Source organism: Artibeus jamaicensis, unplaced genomic scaffold (genome assembly GCF_021234435.1).
Source record: "Artibeus jamaicensis isolate MK-2021 breed Jamaican fruit bat unplaced genomic scaffold, CSHL_Jam_final contig_867, whole genome shotgun sequence".
In the NCBI taxonomy this organism is placed as follows: domain Eukaryota; kingdom Metazoa; phylum Chordata; class Mammalia; order Chiroptera; family Phyllostomidae; genus Artibeus; species Artibeus jamaicensis.
This window is the reverse complement of record NW_026521995.1, coordinates 1,034,222-1,047,997: the sequence shown is the minus strand read 5'-3', so window position 1 is coordinate 1,047,997 and position 13,776 is coordinate 1,034,222. Positions and strand designations below refer to the sequence as shown.

General features: G+C 34.3%; 1 protein-coding gene across 1 annotated transcript in view; it reads right to left on the bottom strand.

Moving 5' to 3' along the window:
* The window catches only part of MALRD1 (MAM and LDL receptor class A domain containing 1), a 307,929-nt gene extending 302,863 nt beyond the window's left edge, over positions 1–5,066 (bottom strand). Inside the window, 4 exon segments of the mRNA XM_053673503.1 lie at positions 2,518–2,576; positions 2,579–2,678; positions 2,767–2,891; positions 5,048–5,066. Coding sequence (XP_053529478.1) covers positions 2,518–2,576; positions 2,579–2,678; positions 2,767–2,891; positions 5,048–5,066 — 303 coding nt within the window.
* Between the last annotated feature and the right edge of the window lie 8,710 nt (positions 5,067–13,776).

Below are 13,776 nucleotides of genomic sequence, written 5' to 3'. Positions count from 1 at the left end.
AGGGGGGGCAGCAGTGGAGCCAGGCCACAGGATGCAGGAACAGGGTTACTGCTGCATTTTCCTCCCAAATTGGTGGGGGGGAGTGCATCTTATAGTATGAAAAATATGGTACTCTATCCAGCAAAGCTATCATTTAGCATAGAAGGGCAGATTAAATGCTTCCCAGATAAGGTCAAGTTAAAGGAGTTCATCATTACCAAGCTCTTATTATATAAAATGTTAAAGGGACCTATCTAAAAAAAAAGATGGTCAAAAACTATGAACAGTAAAATGACAACAAACTCATAGCTATCACCAACTGAACCTAAGAAACAAAAACAAAAACTAAGCAAACAACTAGAACAGGAATGGTACCAGAGAAATGGACATCACGGGGCAGAGAGTGAGAGGAAGAATGGGGGGAAGGAAGATACAAGGAATAAGAAGCATCATTGGTAGGCATAAAATACACAGGGAAATGCTAAGAATAGTTTAGAAAACAGAGAAGCCAAAGAAATTACATGTACAAGCCATGAATGTGAAAACTAAGGCAGGAGAAGTTTTCTGAAGGCAGGGGAGTGCAGAGTGGAGAGGGGACGAAGGGGAGAAAAAATTGTATAACTGTAATAGCATAATTGATAGAATATACTTAAAAAATAAAAATGAAAAATAGCTGAACTTAAAATTCAATCTGATTCATCCCCTAAAGCAAGGGACATACAGAAAAAAAAAACAAATGGGACCTCATCAAAATAAAAAGCTTTTGCACAGCTAAAGTAGACATCAGCAAAATGAAAAGGGAACCAGTTATATGTGGAAATATATTTGCCAATGATATCTTGAACAAGGGTTTAATCTCCAAAATATATAAAGAACTGAGATGACTCCATCCCAGGAAGACAAACAACCCAATTAAGAAATGAGCTAAAGGCCTGAACAGACAGTTCAAGGAGGACATACAGAGGGCCCAGAGACATATGAAAGGATGTTCAGCATCTCTAGCTATCAGAGAGATGCAAATTAACACCACAATGAGATACACTTTATACCAGTCAGAATGGCCATCATAAACAAATCAACAAACAACAAGTGCTAATAAACTTGTGGAGTAAAGGGAGCCTTAGTGCACTTTTGGTGGGAATGCAGACTGGTGCAGCCACTGTGGAAAACAGTATGGAATTTCCTCATAAAACTAAAAATGGAACTGCCTTTTGACCCAGCAATTTCACCACTGGGATTACACCCTAAGAATCCTGAAACATCAATTCAAAAAAACCTATTCACCCCAATGTTCATAGCAGCACAATTTACAATATCCAAGTGCTGGAAGCAACCTAAGTGCCCATCAGTAAATGAATGAATCAGAAAACTGTGATACATTTACACAATGGAATACTACACAGCAAAAAGAAAGAAGGAGCTCCTACCCTTTGCCACAGCATGGATGGTACTAGAGAGCATTATGCTAAGTGAAATAAGCCAGGCAGTGAAAGATAAATACCATATGATCTCATCTATAAGTGGAACCTAATTCACAAAACAAATAAGCAAGCAAAATATAACCAGAAACATTGAAATAAAGAATAAACTGACAGTAACCAGAGGGGAGTGGGGAAGGAAAGAACAGCAGAAAGAGGGAAAGGGTCATAAAGGAACAAATATGAAGGACCCATGGACAAAGCCAAAGTGGAGAAGGGTTGAGGGAGGGAGGTGGGGGTAGGTGGAGTGGGAGAAAGTGGTAGCAGGAAAATGGAGATAATTGTACTTTAACAACAATAAAAAAAAAATTCAATCCAATTCAAATCATATGCATTGCACAAGTGTCAAATGCATCACATATCAGAAATTTCTGTATTTCATATCAAAATTATAAAATTGATTACATTATACTATATTATTCTAATAGATGATAAAGGAAACATACTTGGGCTAAATTCTCTCACAAATTATGTTTAAAATGCTTTAAGGTCCTCTTTTAAACTGGAAAATTTTGTTTGACTGTCAGAAGTGTTAAAATATGCAATACTTTTCCAAGAATCCCTGTAATAATTATTAAATTATAATTTCCACCATCAATAAGTTTTATTAGGCTGCATAAATAAATTTATCCTTTATAGGCTTACTCTGGCTTCAATTTCCAAAATTATTTTAGAAAAATAAAGGCTATTTTAAATAACCTGAGTTTAACCATAAAATGAATATGACAATTATTTCATTTCTACAGCATTTAGAATTAGTAGTTAAATTAAATAGTCTATTTCCTCACTACCCAACATAACCTTTTTCTCTCAAAAGCATGAGAAAAGTCTGAAAGGAAAGTGAACCTTAAGAATAAGAAATGAGAAACAGAACAGGACATTGGAATAGTAAGAGAAATAAAGAAAAAGGTAAGGAGACTTCAAGAAGTTAAGAGAATTAGGAGTTCATATTTTATTGATATATCCGTATATCACCCCACTTTTAATTCATTGAGTATTAAAAATATGCATCTTATTACCTTCCTTTCAAACACAGAGTTAGAAAACACAACACACATACCGGAAGTTTCTGGGAGCACTGGGCTTTGATGACATTTCTCTCCCACTGTTCTGGGGCCCAGCTGTGTTCTGCCACAGCAGCTGGACAGGACCGGCAGGGGCAGTTTGAAGGCCAGCTGTTAATTTGCCACTCACATGGCTGTAAAAGTAATAAAATGTAACCTGTGAAAAAGAATTAATATTCAAACAATTATAATAAAGATGTTCCCTTATGTAAAAAGTTTTCAACATGCTGTGCACTTTCAAATACCCGATCAGTGTGCTGTTTGTTCATTGAAAGAAAAACTCGGCTTCTTAAGTTTGAAGGAGAGTCCACTGTGGAGACGGGTGAGAGAAAGTGGAAACAAGAGTCAGCAACCAGATTCAGAGTAACCACTGGTAAGATGATACACCAGGCGGTAATTCAGGCTTATATCCACATCAGATGAATATATTTTTTGCTCAAAGAATAGAATATTTAACCACATTTAACCATGTGTTTTTGACAATAGTCTGACTGATATTTTTCACTTCATTATATTCCCCACTTAAATAACAGTGATTATATTTTATAGCACTATTATGCCTACAGCCCACAACCCAATTTATGTCACATGATATACAAAGTTATAACTCTGCAAAGATGGTATCCAAAGAAAACATTACCCTAAAACTGCCCACCAAAATAAGTAATTCGGAAAGAATTCAAAAGAGATTGTTGTCTGTTGTGATTTTCTCTAGAAAGCAGTGGATCAAAAATCCCAGGTTTTCACAGGGTTATGGAAAACAATACTAAGTCCTGATACTGTGCTGTGTGCTGCAGTACAGGCTGGGCCAGCTACTTTGAAAGCCTATGACATAAACTAAGAGCATTCCCTGGGCTTTCATATATTTATTGCAATGCTTGACAAGGTTATAGTGTAGAACCTGGGAACCATTAGCTTTTACTATTCTATTTGGTGTGCCACTATCTGTGAAAAGGAATGAAAAATGATGCTGATGATGATTGTGATGATATGTCTACCCAACTTATTTGGTGGTATTTTAAAGTTGGGTTGGAAATCAAATTTAATCATTTCATAGAAAGAATTAATAATAAAATTATGAAACCTTAAAAACCTCTTTTTACCTAGACCTATTCTGAAATTGTACCCTAATTAAACAGAAAACAGCGACATTAATGATTACTTAAGGAGACAATCAGATGCCTAATTGAAATCCCAGCAATAACTGAAAAGTGTTCTGAGGATGTGCTCCCTGGAATTATTACATAAACACAGTTCAGATGAAGAGCTGGTATCATGGTGACACAAGCAGACCATAATTAGTTTGCTTTTCATATTCGGCAGGTAAAGCAAATGTTAAGCAAGTGAATAATTAATTAAGCATAGAGACATATGGATGTACTGTGTTAGATTTAAATAATACTATTAGCAACATAAATGGTAATAGTACCCAATGGGTCCTAAATTATTGTTTACAAACAATAAGCTACTAAAAAGCCTTTAGGAATATACAGAAAAAATTACTTTCATTTGTCAAGAAAATTACTTAAATTAACCACGTTTACTTTCAAAAGTTTGCTCAAAAATTCAATTTGCCACATTATCCTAGTAAATAATACAATAGCATTTGCAATAAAATAATAAATTATTTAAATAAGTAGAATGTTTTATAAATGACGACTTTTTCATGTGTCATAACACTATAAATCAATCTGTATTTTGTTAGAAATTAAAGATTAATCTTTAGATTATTACACAAAGTAATTTTTAAGACTTTTTAAAGATCTTATTCATTTATTTTTATATAGAGGGGAAGGGAAGGAGAAAGAGAGGGAGAGAAACATCAATGTGTGATTGCTTCTCACACACCCCACACTATGGATCTGGTCCGCAACCCAGGTACATGCCCTGAGTGGGAATCAAACTGGCGACCCTTTGGTTCTCACACCTGCACTCAATCCCCTAAGCCATGGAAGTAGTGTTTTAAATTTAGAAACAGTTTGAAATCCTTTAACATTTGCTAGTAATAAGCTTTATTTTTATTGTCAAAATATGTATTTAAAGTACACCCAATAGCAATATCTGTTTTCTACCTTTAATTCCAACTCAGTGACAAAAACAGGCATATTTTTAAATGCACTCTTAATTTTACCTTACTCCCTATAGTATGAATACAGAATTTCTTCAATCACAGATGGAGATATTTCTTAGAGAAAAATACCATGTTATATAAAGTTCTCTTGTTTCCATATGACTTTACTCATCACATGTAAGAGTGTAAATGAAAGAAGGAGAATGTAAGTTTTTCCCCCTTGCTCATTCTTTCATCTGACACCCCCTCCTCCTACTGGCTCTAAACATCAAGAAGAGATTTGTGAAGCTGATAACAAAAAATATATCCAATGTTGTCTCTACATGCCCCTTTTACTCTCTGAAGGAGCCTGGTAATATCTTATCACACATATATCATCATTATCATATGTCTCCTGTTAATATCTAATATATTCATTTGTTTATATGATTCATAAATTCCTATTTTAAGCTTACCTCCATAAAAGTACAACATGTATGTTTAAAATATACTTAAAATTAACCTGTAATTAAAACAGAAATGCCTTTTGACCCAGCAATTCCACTTCTGGGAATATATCCTAAGAATCCCAAGATATCAATTTTGAAAAAATATGTTCATGCCTATGTCCATAGCAGCATTATTTATAATAGCTAAGATCTGTAAGTAGCCCAAGTATCCATCAGTAGATGAGTGGATAAAAAAGCTGTGGTACGTTTACACAGTGGAATTCTATGCAACTGCAAGAAAGAAGAAACTCTTACCCTTTGCTACACCATGGATGGATCTGGAGACTATTAGGCTAAGAGAAATAAGCCAGTCAGAGAAAGACAAATACCATATGATCTCATTCATATGTGGAATCTAATGAACAAAGTAAACTGACAAAATAAATCAGAGGCATGAATACATGAAACAGACGGACAGATCTCAGAGGGAAGGAGGAGAGGAGGGACTGGAAGAGATTAGTCAGAGAATATACATGTATATATGCATAGCCCGTGGACAGAGACAACAGTGTGCTGAAGGCCAGAGTGGAAACCAGAGGGTTGGTGGAAGGGGGAAACAGGGATGGGACTGGGGGACCTCTATAATTAGTGTCAATAACAAAAAATATTTAAAATTAAATGATAAAATAAAGTAAGCCTATGATAAAGTATTAATTTTTTTAATTACAAAGAATGTAAACACTGTGATTTTATTTATAATCATTAATGTTTATGTTAAAGGACTTTCAAAAATATTTTTGTTTCTGGGTAGGTGTTGGAGTAAAATCCAAACATAACCAAGATTTGATAACCAAGAAAAAGAAAGATTATAAAATATATAAGCAACAAAACCATGAATCAAGTTTTGAGGCTAAATCCAGTAACTTTGACAGTGAATTCCACCAACTGTGATCCTCAGGAAAAAGATGGTAGAATTTTTACTCTCACTTTCTTCAACTATAATAAGGAGCCTTGCATTTCCTCCATTCTCCACATTCTACGTGAGGAATGGGAATGACTGGGATCAAGAGAACCAAGTCCTACTGCATGCAACAGACTGGCTCAAAGGAACTCAAAAAATTGAGTGTTTCAGCAGTGAAATAAGATCGTTCTTAAAAATATTTCTCAAAAGATCAGGCTGCAGGAATGAATCACCTTGAAAAGGTCCAAGAACTGAAGCAAAGGTTAAAATGTCAAAATTTTTGTACAGCAATAAGTGTGTTTATCTGTGACAGAAATATGCCTCAGTTCAGATAACAGACAGGAAATAATAGTCTTAAGTACAAATTCCTTTTCTCTAATGATATAGAGAATGTCAATAAAGAGAAATTATAATAGTAAACATTATAATTATAAATGGCAAACATTTATAAAATTAAAATATCAAAAATTATAATAGCAAATACTAATCATCATGCATTATGATGATTAATTATCAAACATTAATCATCATATTAACCAATATTGATGATTAATCAATCGTCAATATTGGTTATTGGTTATTGGCTAATTGGTTATTATGATCACTAAAATCTAAATTATAATTCAGTATTGATGAGTATACAATATATACAGATATAATTTGTGGCAGTAACAGCATAAAGGTGGGGAGAATGGAGCTAGGTAAGACAAATGTTTTCCTGTGTCATTGCCATTGAATTGGTATTAATTCAGCCTAGATTGTTTTAATCCTCAGGTCAGTCACTAAAAAATACTTTAAAAATATGTAATAAAAAAGCGATTTACTAAGATACACTAGAAAATAATTAGGTAGCACAAAAGAAAACAAGAAAAAACAAGGCAGACAAAAAACAAATAGTAGATGGTAGGTATAAATTTTATCTCATCTATAATTTTGTTATATGTAAATGATAAGGTCTCCAATCAAAAGTTCAAGGCTGGTGTATTGTATAAAAATATGATCAACTCATAAAGTATATGTCTCTGTAAACCAATCACTATAAATAAATCAAGTAAAGGCCAAAAATCATATGGTCAACTAAATAGCTGCAAATCACATGGTCAACTAAATAGCTTCAAAAACCATATTTCACAAAGTCTAACACTGTCTCATGGTAAAAACACTCAACATAATAATCACAGAAGGGCATATGCTCACCTGATAAATGGCATCTACCAAAAGCCTTCAATTATCATAATATAAAAGACTGAAAAAGTTTCTCCTGATAGAAATAAGATATCTGCTATTGCCACTTCTTCTCGACATCCCACTAGAGTTTCTAGGCTGGCAACTAGACAAGAAATTAAATAATCAGCACCCAGAATGGACATAGGAAGTAAAACTATCTCTATTCACAGATGACCTGATATTGTATACATAAGGTCCTGAGGAACCATGTGATTGCATTGGGGCCACTTGGACTGTCCAGGATAATCTTCCTATTTTAAGTCTATCTCGGTAATAATGTTAAATACATCTACAAAGTTCTTTTACGGAAGTACCTAAATTAATGTTTGATTGAAAAACCTGGGAATGGGAATCTTGTGGAGGGGGGCGGGGGTAGTTGCATCTTTAGAACTCTCCTTGCTGCAGTTAGGGAGCCACTAATTTGGTTCTCTTGTTCCATTTGCTGTGTTTCAAGGGGCTGACCAAAGTCTATAAAGCCTAAAGTAGTTGAGTCCCTGTAATTTATTGCTTGACTAATTCAGTTGTAGGGCACATTGAATCTATGTGACTACAAATTATAGTTGCCAGACTTAGTTTGCAGAGAACAGAAATCTGCTGTCACTTTAATTGGTAAAATTCATTGTCTGTTTTTATTTGGTTATTTGCATTGTATTTATTTCAACATACTAATATTTGATCTTGTATATTTCTGTTGAATTTGAATTATTTCACTTGTGCTAGAGTTAATTTGAAAACTATATACCCATATAAATTTAACAAATAAATAAGCCATCTGCCTATAAGGATAAAATTCCTGCCAAAAATAAAACAAATTATACATAGGAAAATATTTCTCCAGAGAAATTATAGAATGTATTTTTAGCTCTAATCAAAATAAGTAATATTTACTATTTACTCAAAGGTATTTGACAGCTTGACTACTTATGTGAAGAAATTTCATTGATGTCATATCAGTTAATTCAAATAATCATCTAAGTTGCCAATTCTTATTCCCTGATTGATATAGAACACTGAATTTGAAATAAAAAGGATACTAAACATTATGTTATACAATAAAATTAGACATAAAATTTGTTGGAGAATTATGAAAAACTCATGTAACTTATCCAACTCAAAATGCACACTCACATAGGCACATATCAAGGACCTTGATATTATTAGCTTGACAATCAAAAAACTTGTGGAAGAAAGTAAAGCTCTGTGCAAAATACTACTTGAGGCAGACTGAATCATTAAGTACCAAATATGTATGCCCTTGAAACTCTTCATGCATCTCCTCAGCCACTGCCACATCCATCAATGGCTCTCATTTCTGCTGCCTGGTTGGACAGCAGCAGAATTAGAATTGTCAACTGTAAGAGAGTTTGGGTGGAGGAGGGAAAAGAGAACAGGACATGGTACTGATGAGCTGCCTTTTGGTGATGTATTTTTTTATATTCCCAGATACACTTTTGACCTAATCTTCATCTACAAAGACAGTATCCTCAATCATAGCAGACTGCTATATTGTTGCCTGAGCACACCACGGGTCTCTCCACAGTTCTGTGTCATCCTTTCGGTTTGAACTACTTTTCTTTCATTTCACTGTGCATTGAAGTACCATTCAGTTTTTAAGTCCTTTCTCAAACACCCTACTCCTTCTCAGTGTCAGATTTTCTTTTTAGACACAGGGCAGTTTGCTCAGACTAACATGATAGCACTTTTTCAATTTCTCCTTTTATTGTAATTAATTGTGTTATTCTCAGAAATGCTTTCCAAAGACATCACGACACCATGATATGCTGTAAGTGTTCAAATAGTCTTTATAGGATTCCCAGAATTGATCGTGATGACTTACAGTCTCTGAGGTTAATAAAAGTATTTGAATTAAAATGAACAATTGTCACCACTACATATACATATGTGTACATAAACGTACAAAATTGTTTTTATCTTTAATTATTTTTTACTTTTAATATGGTATAACTATGACATTCAAAATAGGACAAGTAATACACTGCAATTCTACTTCAAGAACAAAGATATTATGTGCATTTTATTGTAAAAAATAACTTTAGTGTAAAAAATCTCCTAAATTAAAAATGCAGATGAATTTTTTAAATAATAATGATAGTAAAGCTGATTCTTACACAGAATCAGGATATACATCACAATAGGCTTCACTTATGTTTGCTAAAAAAGTGAACACTGACCACTAAAATTAAGATTATAACCTGTTAGTTCTCAGAGGCAGAATTTCACTCTTTCCTCACATATCACCAAAACTGCATATAGTCAGATACAAAAATATTCAATGTTTATTAAACAGACTGGGGGACAGCAAACCATGACCTGCAGACAAAACACATCTGCTACCTTTGCTAAGTGATAAATGCCTTATACAGCAGTGTATATACTATACTGTACATACCGTATGAGTTTATCTGTATGAATTCTAGAACAGGCAAAACTAATCTATGGGTGTTGGCAGGAATAAAAATAGTGATTATCCTGAGAGTAAAGGGTAAGAGCAAGCGTTGCCTAGGAGGATACATGAGGGAATTTTCAGGTATGACAGTAATGTTTCAAATTATGTTAGGTATTGGTTACATAGGTGAATGCATTTGTCAAAATTTATCAGGTAAAATGCTTAATATTGGTGTTTTTATATAATTTAAGCTTTACCTCAATAGAAAAAAACTCTAATGAATATCATGCTCCAATGAGGGAGCAAAAAAGGGCCAAATCATTTAGACTTTGTGGACCACATGGTCTCTGTCACAACCACTCAACTCCAAGGCTGTGGCATGAAAGCAGCTACAGAATATTTGTGAATGAATGGGCATGGCTGGGATCCAGTAAAAATTTATTTACAGAAACCATAAAGTGATTCAAGGCTATGCTTTGTTGATTCCTGCATCCACCTAAGGATATCATGCTAAAGTATTTAAAGTAAAGTGATTTCTGCAACTTTCTTTGAATGCATTGCAAATGTGATGGATTGATCAGTGGAGAAAGGGTTTGGGCAGATAAATAGATATTTGATAAAACAAATACAGTTATCTGAACTGTATAACTTAAGTGGTGGGTATGGCTATTCAGAGTAAATTTTTAAAACTTGTTTATGCTTAAGAATTGTTATAGTAAACGGTTTGGAGGAACTAAATAAATAAAATGTAAGTGGGCACATATATCCTGCTTATAGCTTACTAAGGAAAATACAGTTAATATGGCCATTAAGTTAACACAGTGTAGATGAGTTGAAAGCTATTGTTTGTTGTTCAAGGATCTCTTGTGACCGAAACCATGCCAAGCAATGGGTCACTGCAGGTGTGGCTGTGGAGAATAACAAAGGACCTGGAGTCCCAGGGGAAGACCATCCCACCTTTCTAGAACAACAAAAAAAAAAGATTTGATGCTATTTAATACTGTGTGGGTTTCATAATATGGATTTCAGCTCCAAATTAGCACTTGGCCAAAGTAACAAAAGTTCTAATATTTCCATTTAGACCTAATATTAGATACCCATAAGTAAAACAATCTTTTAAAAACCAGTACTAAATTTTAACCACTCTGCTGGAGCTTTAGTAGACTTCAAATATTGACACAGAAATTTTTTAATGTTCTAATGAATTTTCAAATTTAGCTTTGAAAAATTCTCAAAGCATTAATTATATGATGAAAACTATTATTTTGGAGCAGTAGAAATTATTTTAAGAGTAACTTAATCAAAAATTATTAATATTCATGAATTAAGGATTTTCAAATGAAGATAAAATTCCAACAAGACTATTTTCCATAAATATTTCAAATAGCTAATATATAAAGGCAGAAATCTACTTACTTAAAATTATCTCTAGGGTAATACTCATTTTAACATTTAATTATAGTTGCAAGAGATACATCTATTATTAATATCACCAGCCTTCAACAATTATGCCAGGCCATATTTTCTCCATTTACACTGAGGGTTATATTATTATTTTTTTTTATTTTACAGATGAGGAAACTGAGACCAGCAGGTTTAAACTCATTTAGTCTGATTCCAAAGATCTTTAATCAAACCAAGAGATATGGCTAAAATGGTGTCTGCCTACATATCTAACATGTCAGTTTTGAAGTGAGTTGATTCCATTTTATCCCTTGACTAGCCTTTCAAAAAATTAGTATGGCAAAATGAGAAAAGGAAAAAAGGAAAGCAAAAAGGGAGAAAAGAAAGGAAGAACCCTGGAACAACCCAGAGGAACCTATGCACCCCAATGATCATAGTAGCACAATTTATAATAGCCAAGTGCTGGAAGCAACCTAAGTGCCCATCAGTAAATGACTGGATAAAAAATATATGGTACATTTACACAATGGAATGCTACACAACAGAAAGAAAGAAGGAGCTCCTACCCTTTGTTATAGCATGAATAGATCTGGATAGCATTATGCTCAGTGAAATAAGACAGGTGGTGAGGGACAAATGCCATATAATCTCACCTTTAAATGGAACCTAATTGACCAAAAAACAAACAAGCAAAATATAACTAGAGACATTGAAATTAAGGATAATCTGACAGTAACAAGAGGAGAGGTGGGAGGGAATCTGACAGTAACCAGAGGGAGGTGGAAAAGGCAGAGGGGGGAAGAGGGGAAGGGTTTTCAGGAACAACTATAAAGGGCGCATGGACAAAATCGAAGGGGAATGAAAGCAGGGGAAGGAGTTTGGAATGGCTGGGGTGGTGGTGTAAATGCAGACAACTGTACTTGAATAACAATAGAATAACTTTTTAAAAAGAAGAAAGGAAGGTCTGAAATTGTTTAACTCCAAGATGAGGAAAAAATAAGAATAGAATAATAGCCACATGCAACAAAAAAGAAAACATCAGGTGTTATGCCCATGAGGAAGACCAGGTTAAGTAAATGCATGCTATGGAAAATCTCCTAACTAAAAGGCACAAACAGTGGGGAGGTTCTAATTCATAGGCAATGCAATGGCTAAAAGTTGGGAAACAGATTCAATATCACCATCTAATATAACTGAATCCATAATAAGTTTATGTATTGCAGTGAGCCATTGGTCCTGTTTGTGAAGCTCATCCCTTTTTATGTGATAAAGTTGGTTTATTCCTGACAACTGTTAAAAATTACATTTGGAAAAGTCTTTTCAAAGTTCTTTCCAGAAAAAGTCCAGCCATTATGAATATAACAAGAATGGTTTGTGTGACATCAATGTAACTTGGCAGCCAGGGAGAGTGGATTGGAATGTGCATGTGTGAACAATGATGACTGCAATGTACTAGAAGTGGGGGTGTTAGACCCAGTTGAGCGAGCACATGTACTACGTGGCTGTCATATTCAAAATGACTGAGACAGTAGAGCAATGAATCTGCATCAAACTTTGTACTTAGTTTGCACATCCCTCCACAGAAACTATTCAGATAATTCAAAAGGCCATAGCTGTGAGCAACTGGTGATGGCAGCTTCATTACAAAAACGTGACTGCTCATGCATCGCACCTCATGCAAATTTTTTGGCAAAACATCAAATCGTCTGGGTGACTCAGCCCCCGATAGCCCAGATTTGGTGCCCTGTGACTTCTGGCTTTTCCCAAAACTAAAATCACCTCTGAAAGGAAGGAGATTTCAGAGCATCAATGAGATTCAGAAAAATACAACAGGGCAGTTGATGGTGACTGGGAGAACTGTGTGAGGTGACAAGATGCCTACTTTGAAGGGGACTGGGGTGTCAGTGTCTTATATACAATGTTTTTTGTATCTTTTTCAATAAATGTCTCTATTTCTCACATTACCTGGCTGAACAGACCTTGTAAATATGTTTTTATTTTTACTAAATTTATCGGGGTGACATTGGTTAATAAAACTGTATAGATTTCAAGTGCACAATTCTATGATTAATCATTTGTACATTGCATTATGTGCCCACCACGCAGTCAGACCTCCTTTCACCACCATACACTTGACCCCTCTGCTCTTCACTAACCACCACCCCCTTTCCTTCTGATAATCATTATACTTCATCTGTGTCTATGAGTTGTTGTTTGTCCTGTTTGTTCATGTGTAGCTGTCACTTTTAAATCCCATATCTGAGTGAAATCACATGGCTCTTGACTTTTTCTGTCATATTTTGTTTAGCATAATATTCTCAAAACCATCCATGCTGTCACAGATTGGCAGTATTTCATTTTTCAAAAAGTATTTTTGACATCGCAGCCAAGCAAAATAACAAACTCCATTTTACTTATATAGAAGTTAAAGCTAAGAACACCAAAATTTATCAGAAATGTACTATTAACTCTATTGAATGTCAACTATTGTATGACATTTTACCAACAATATCTCATTTAGCTCTTAAATCAACAATTCTATGAACTAAACATCACTATTCCTCCTGGTAAAGTTGAGAAAACCAAGGCTTAGAAAATGTAAATTGTTCAAGATCATATAGCTAGCAAGTGATGGAGCCAAGACTCTAATCTACCTGTGTAGCATATAAATATTTCCTAATAATTAACATTTAATGCTTGGACATTAGCTTGCTTTAAATGATCTCTAAGAATATGCTTATATTTAACATTTAATAG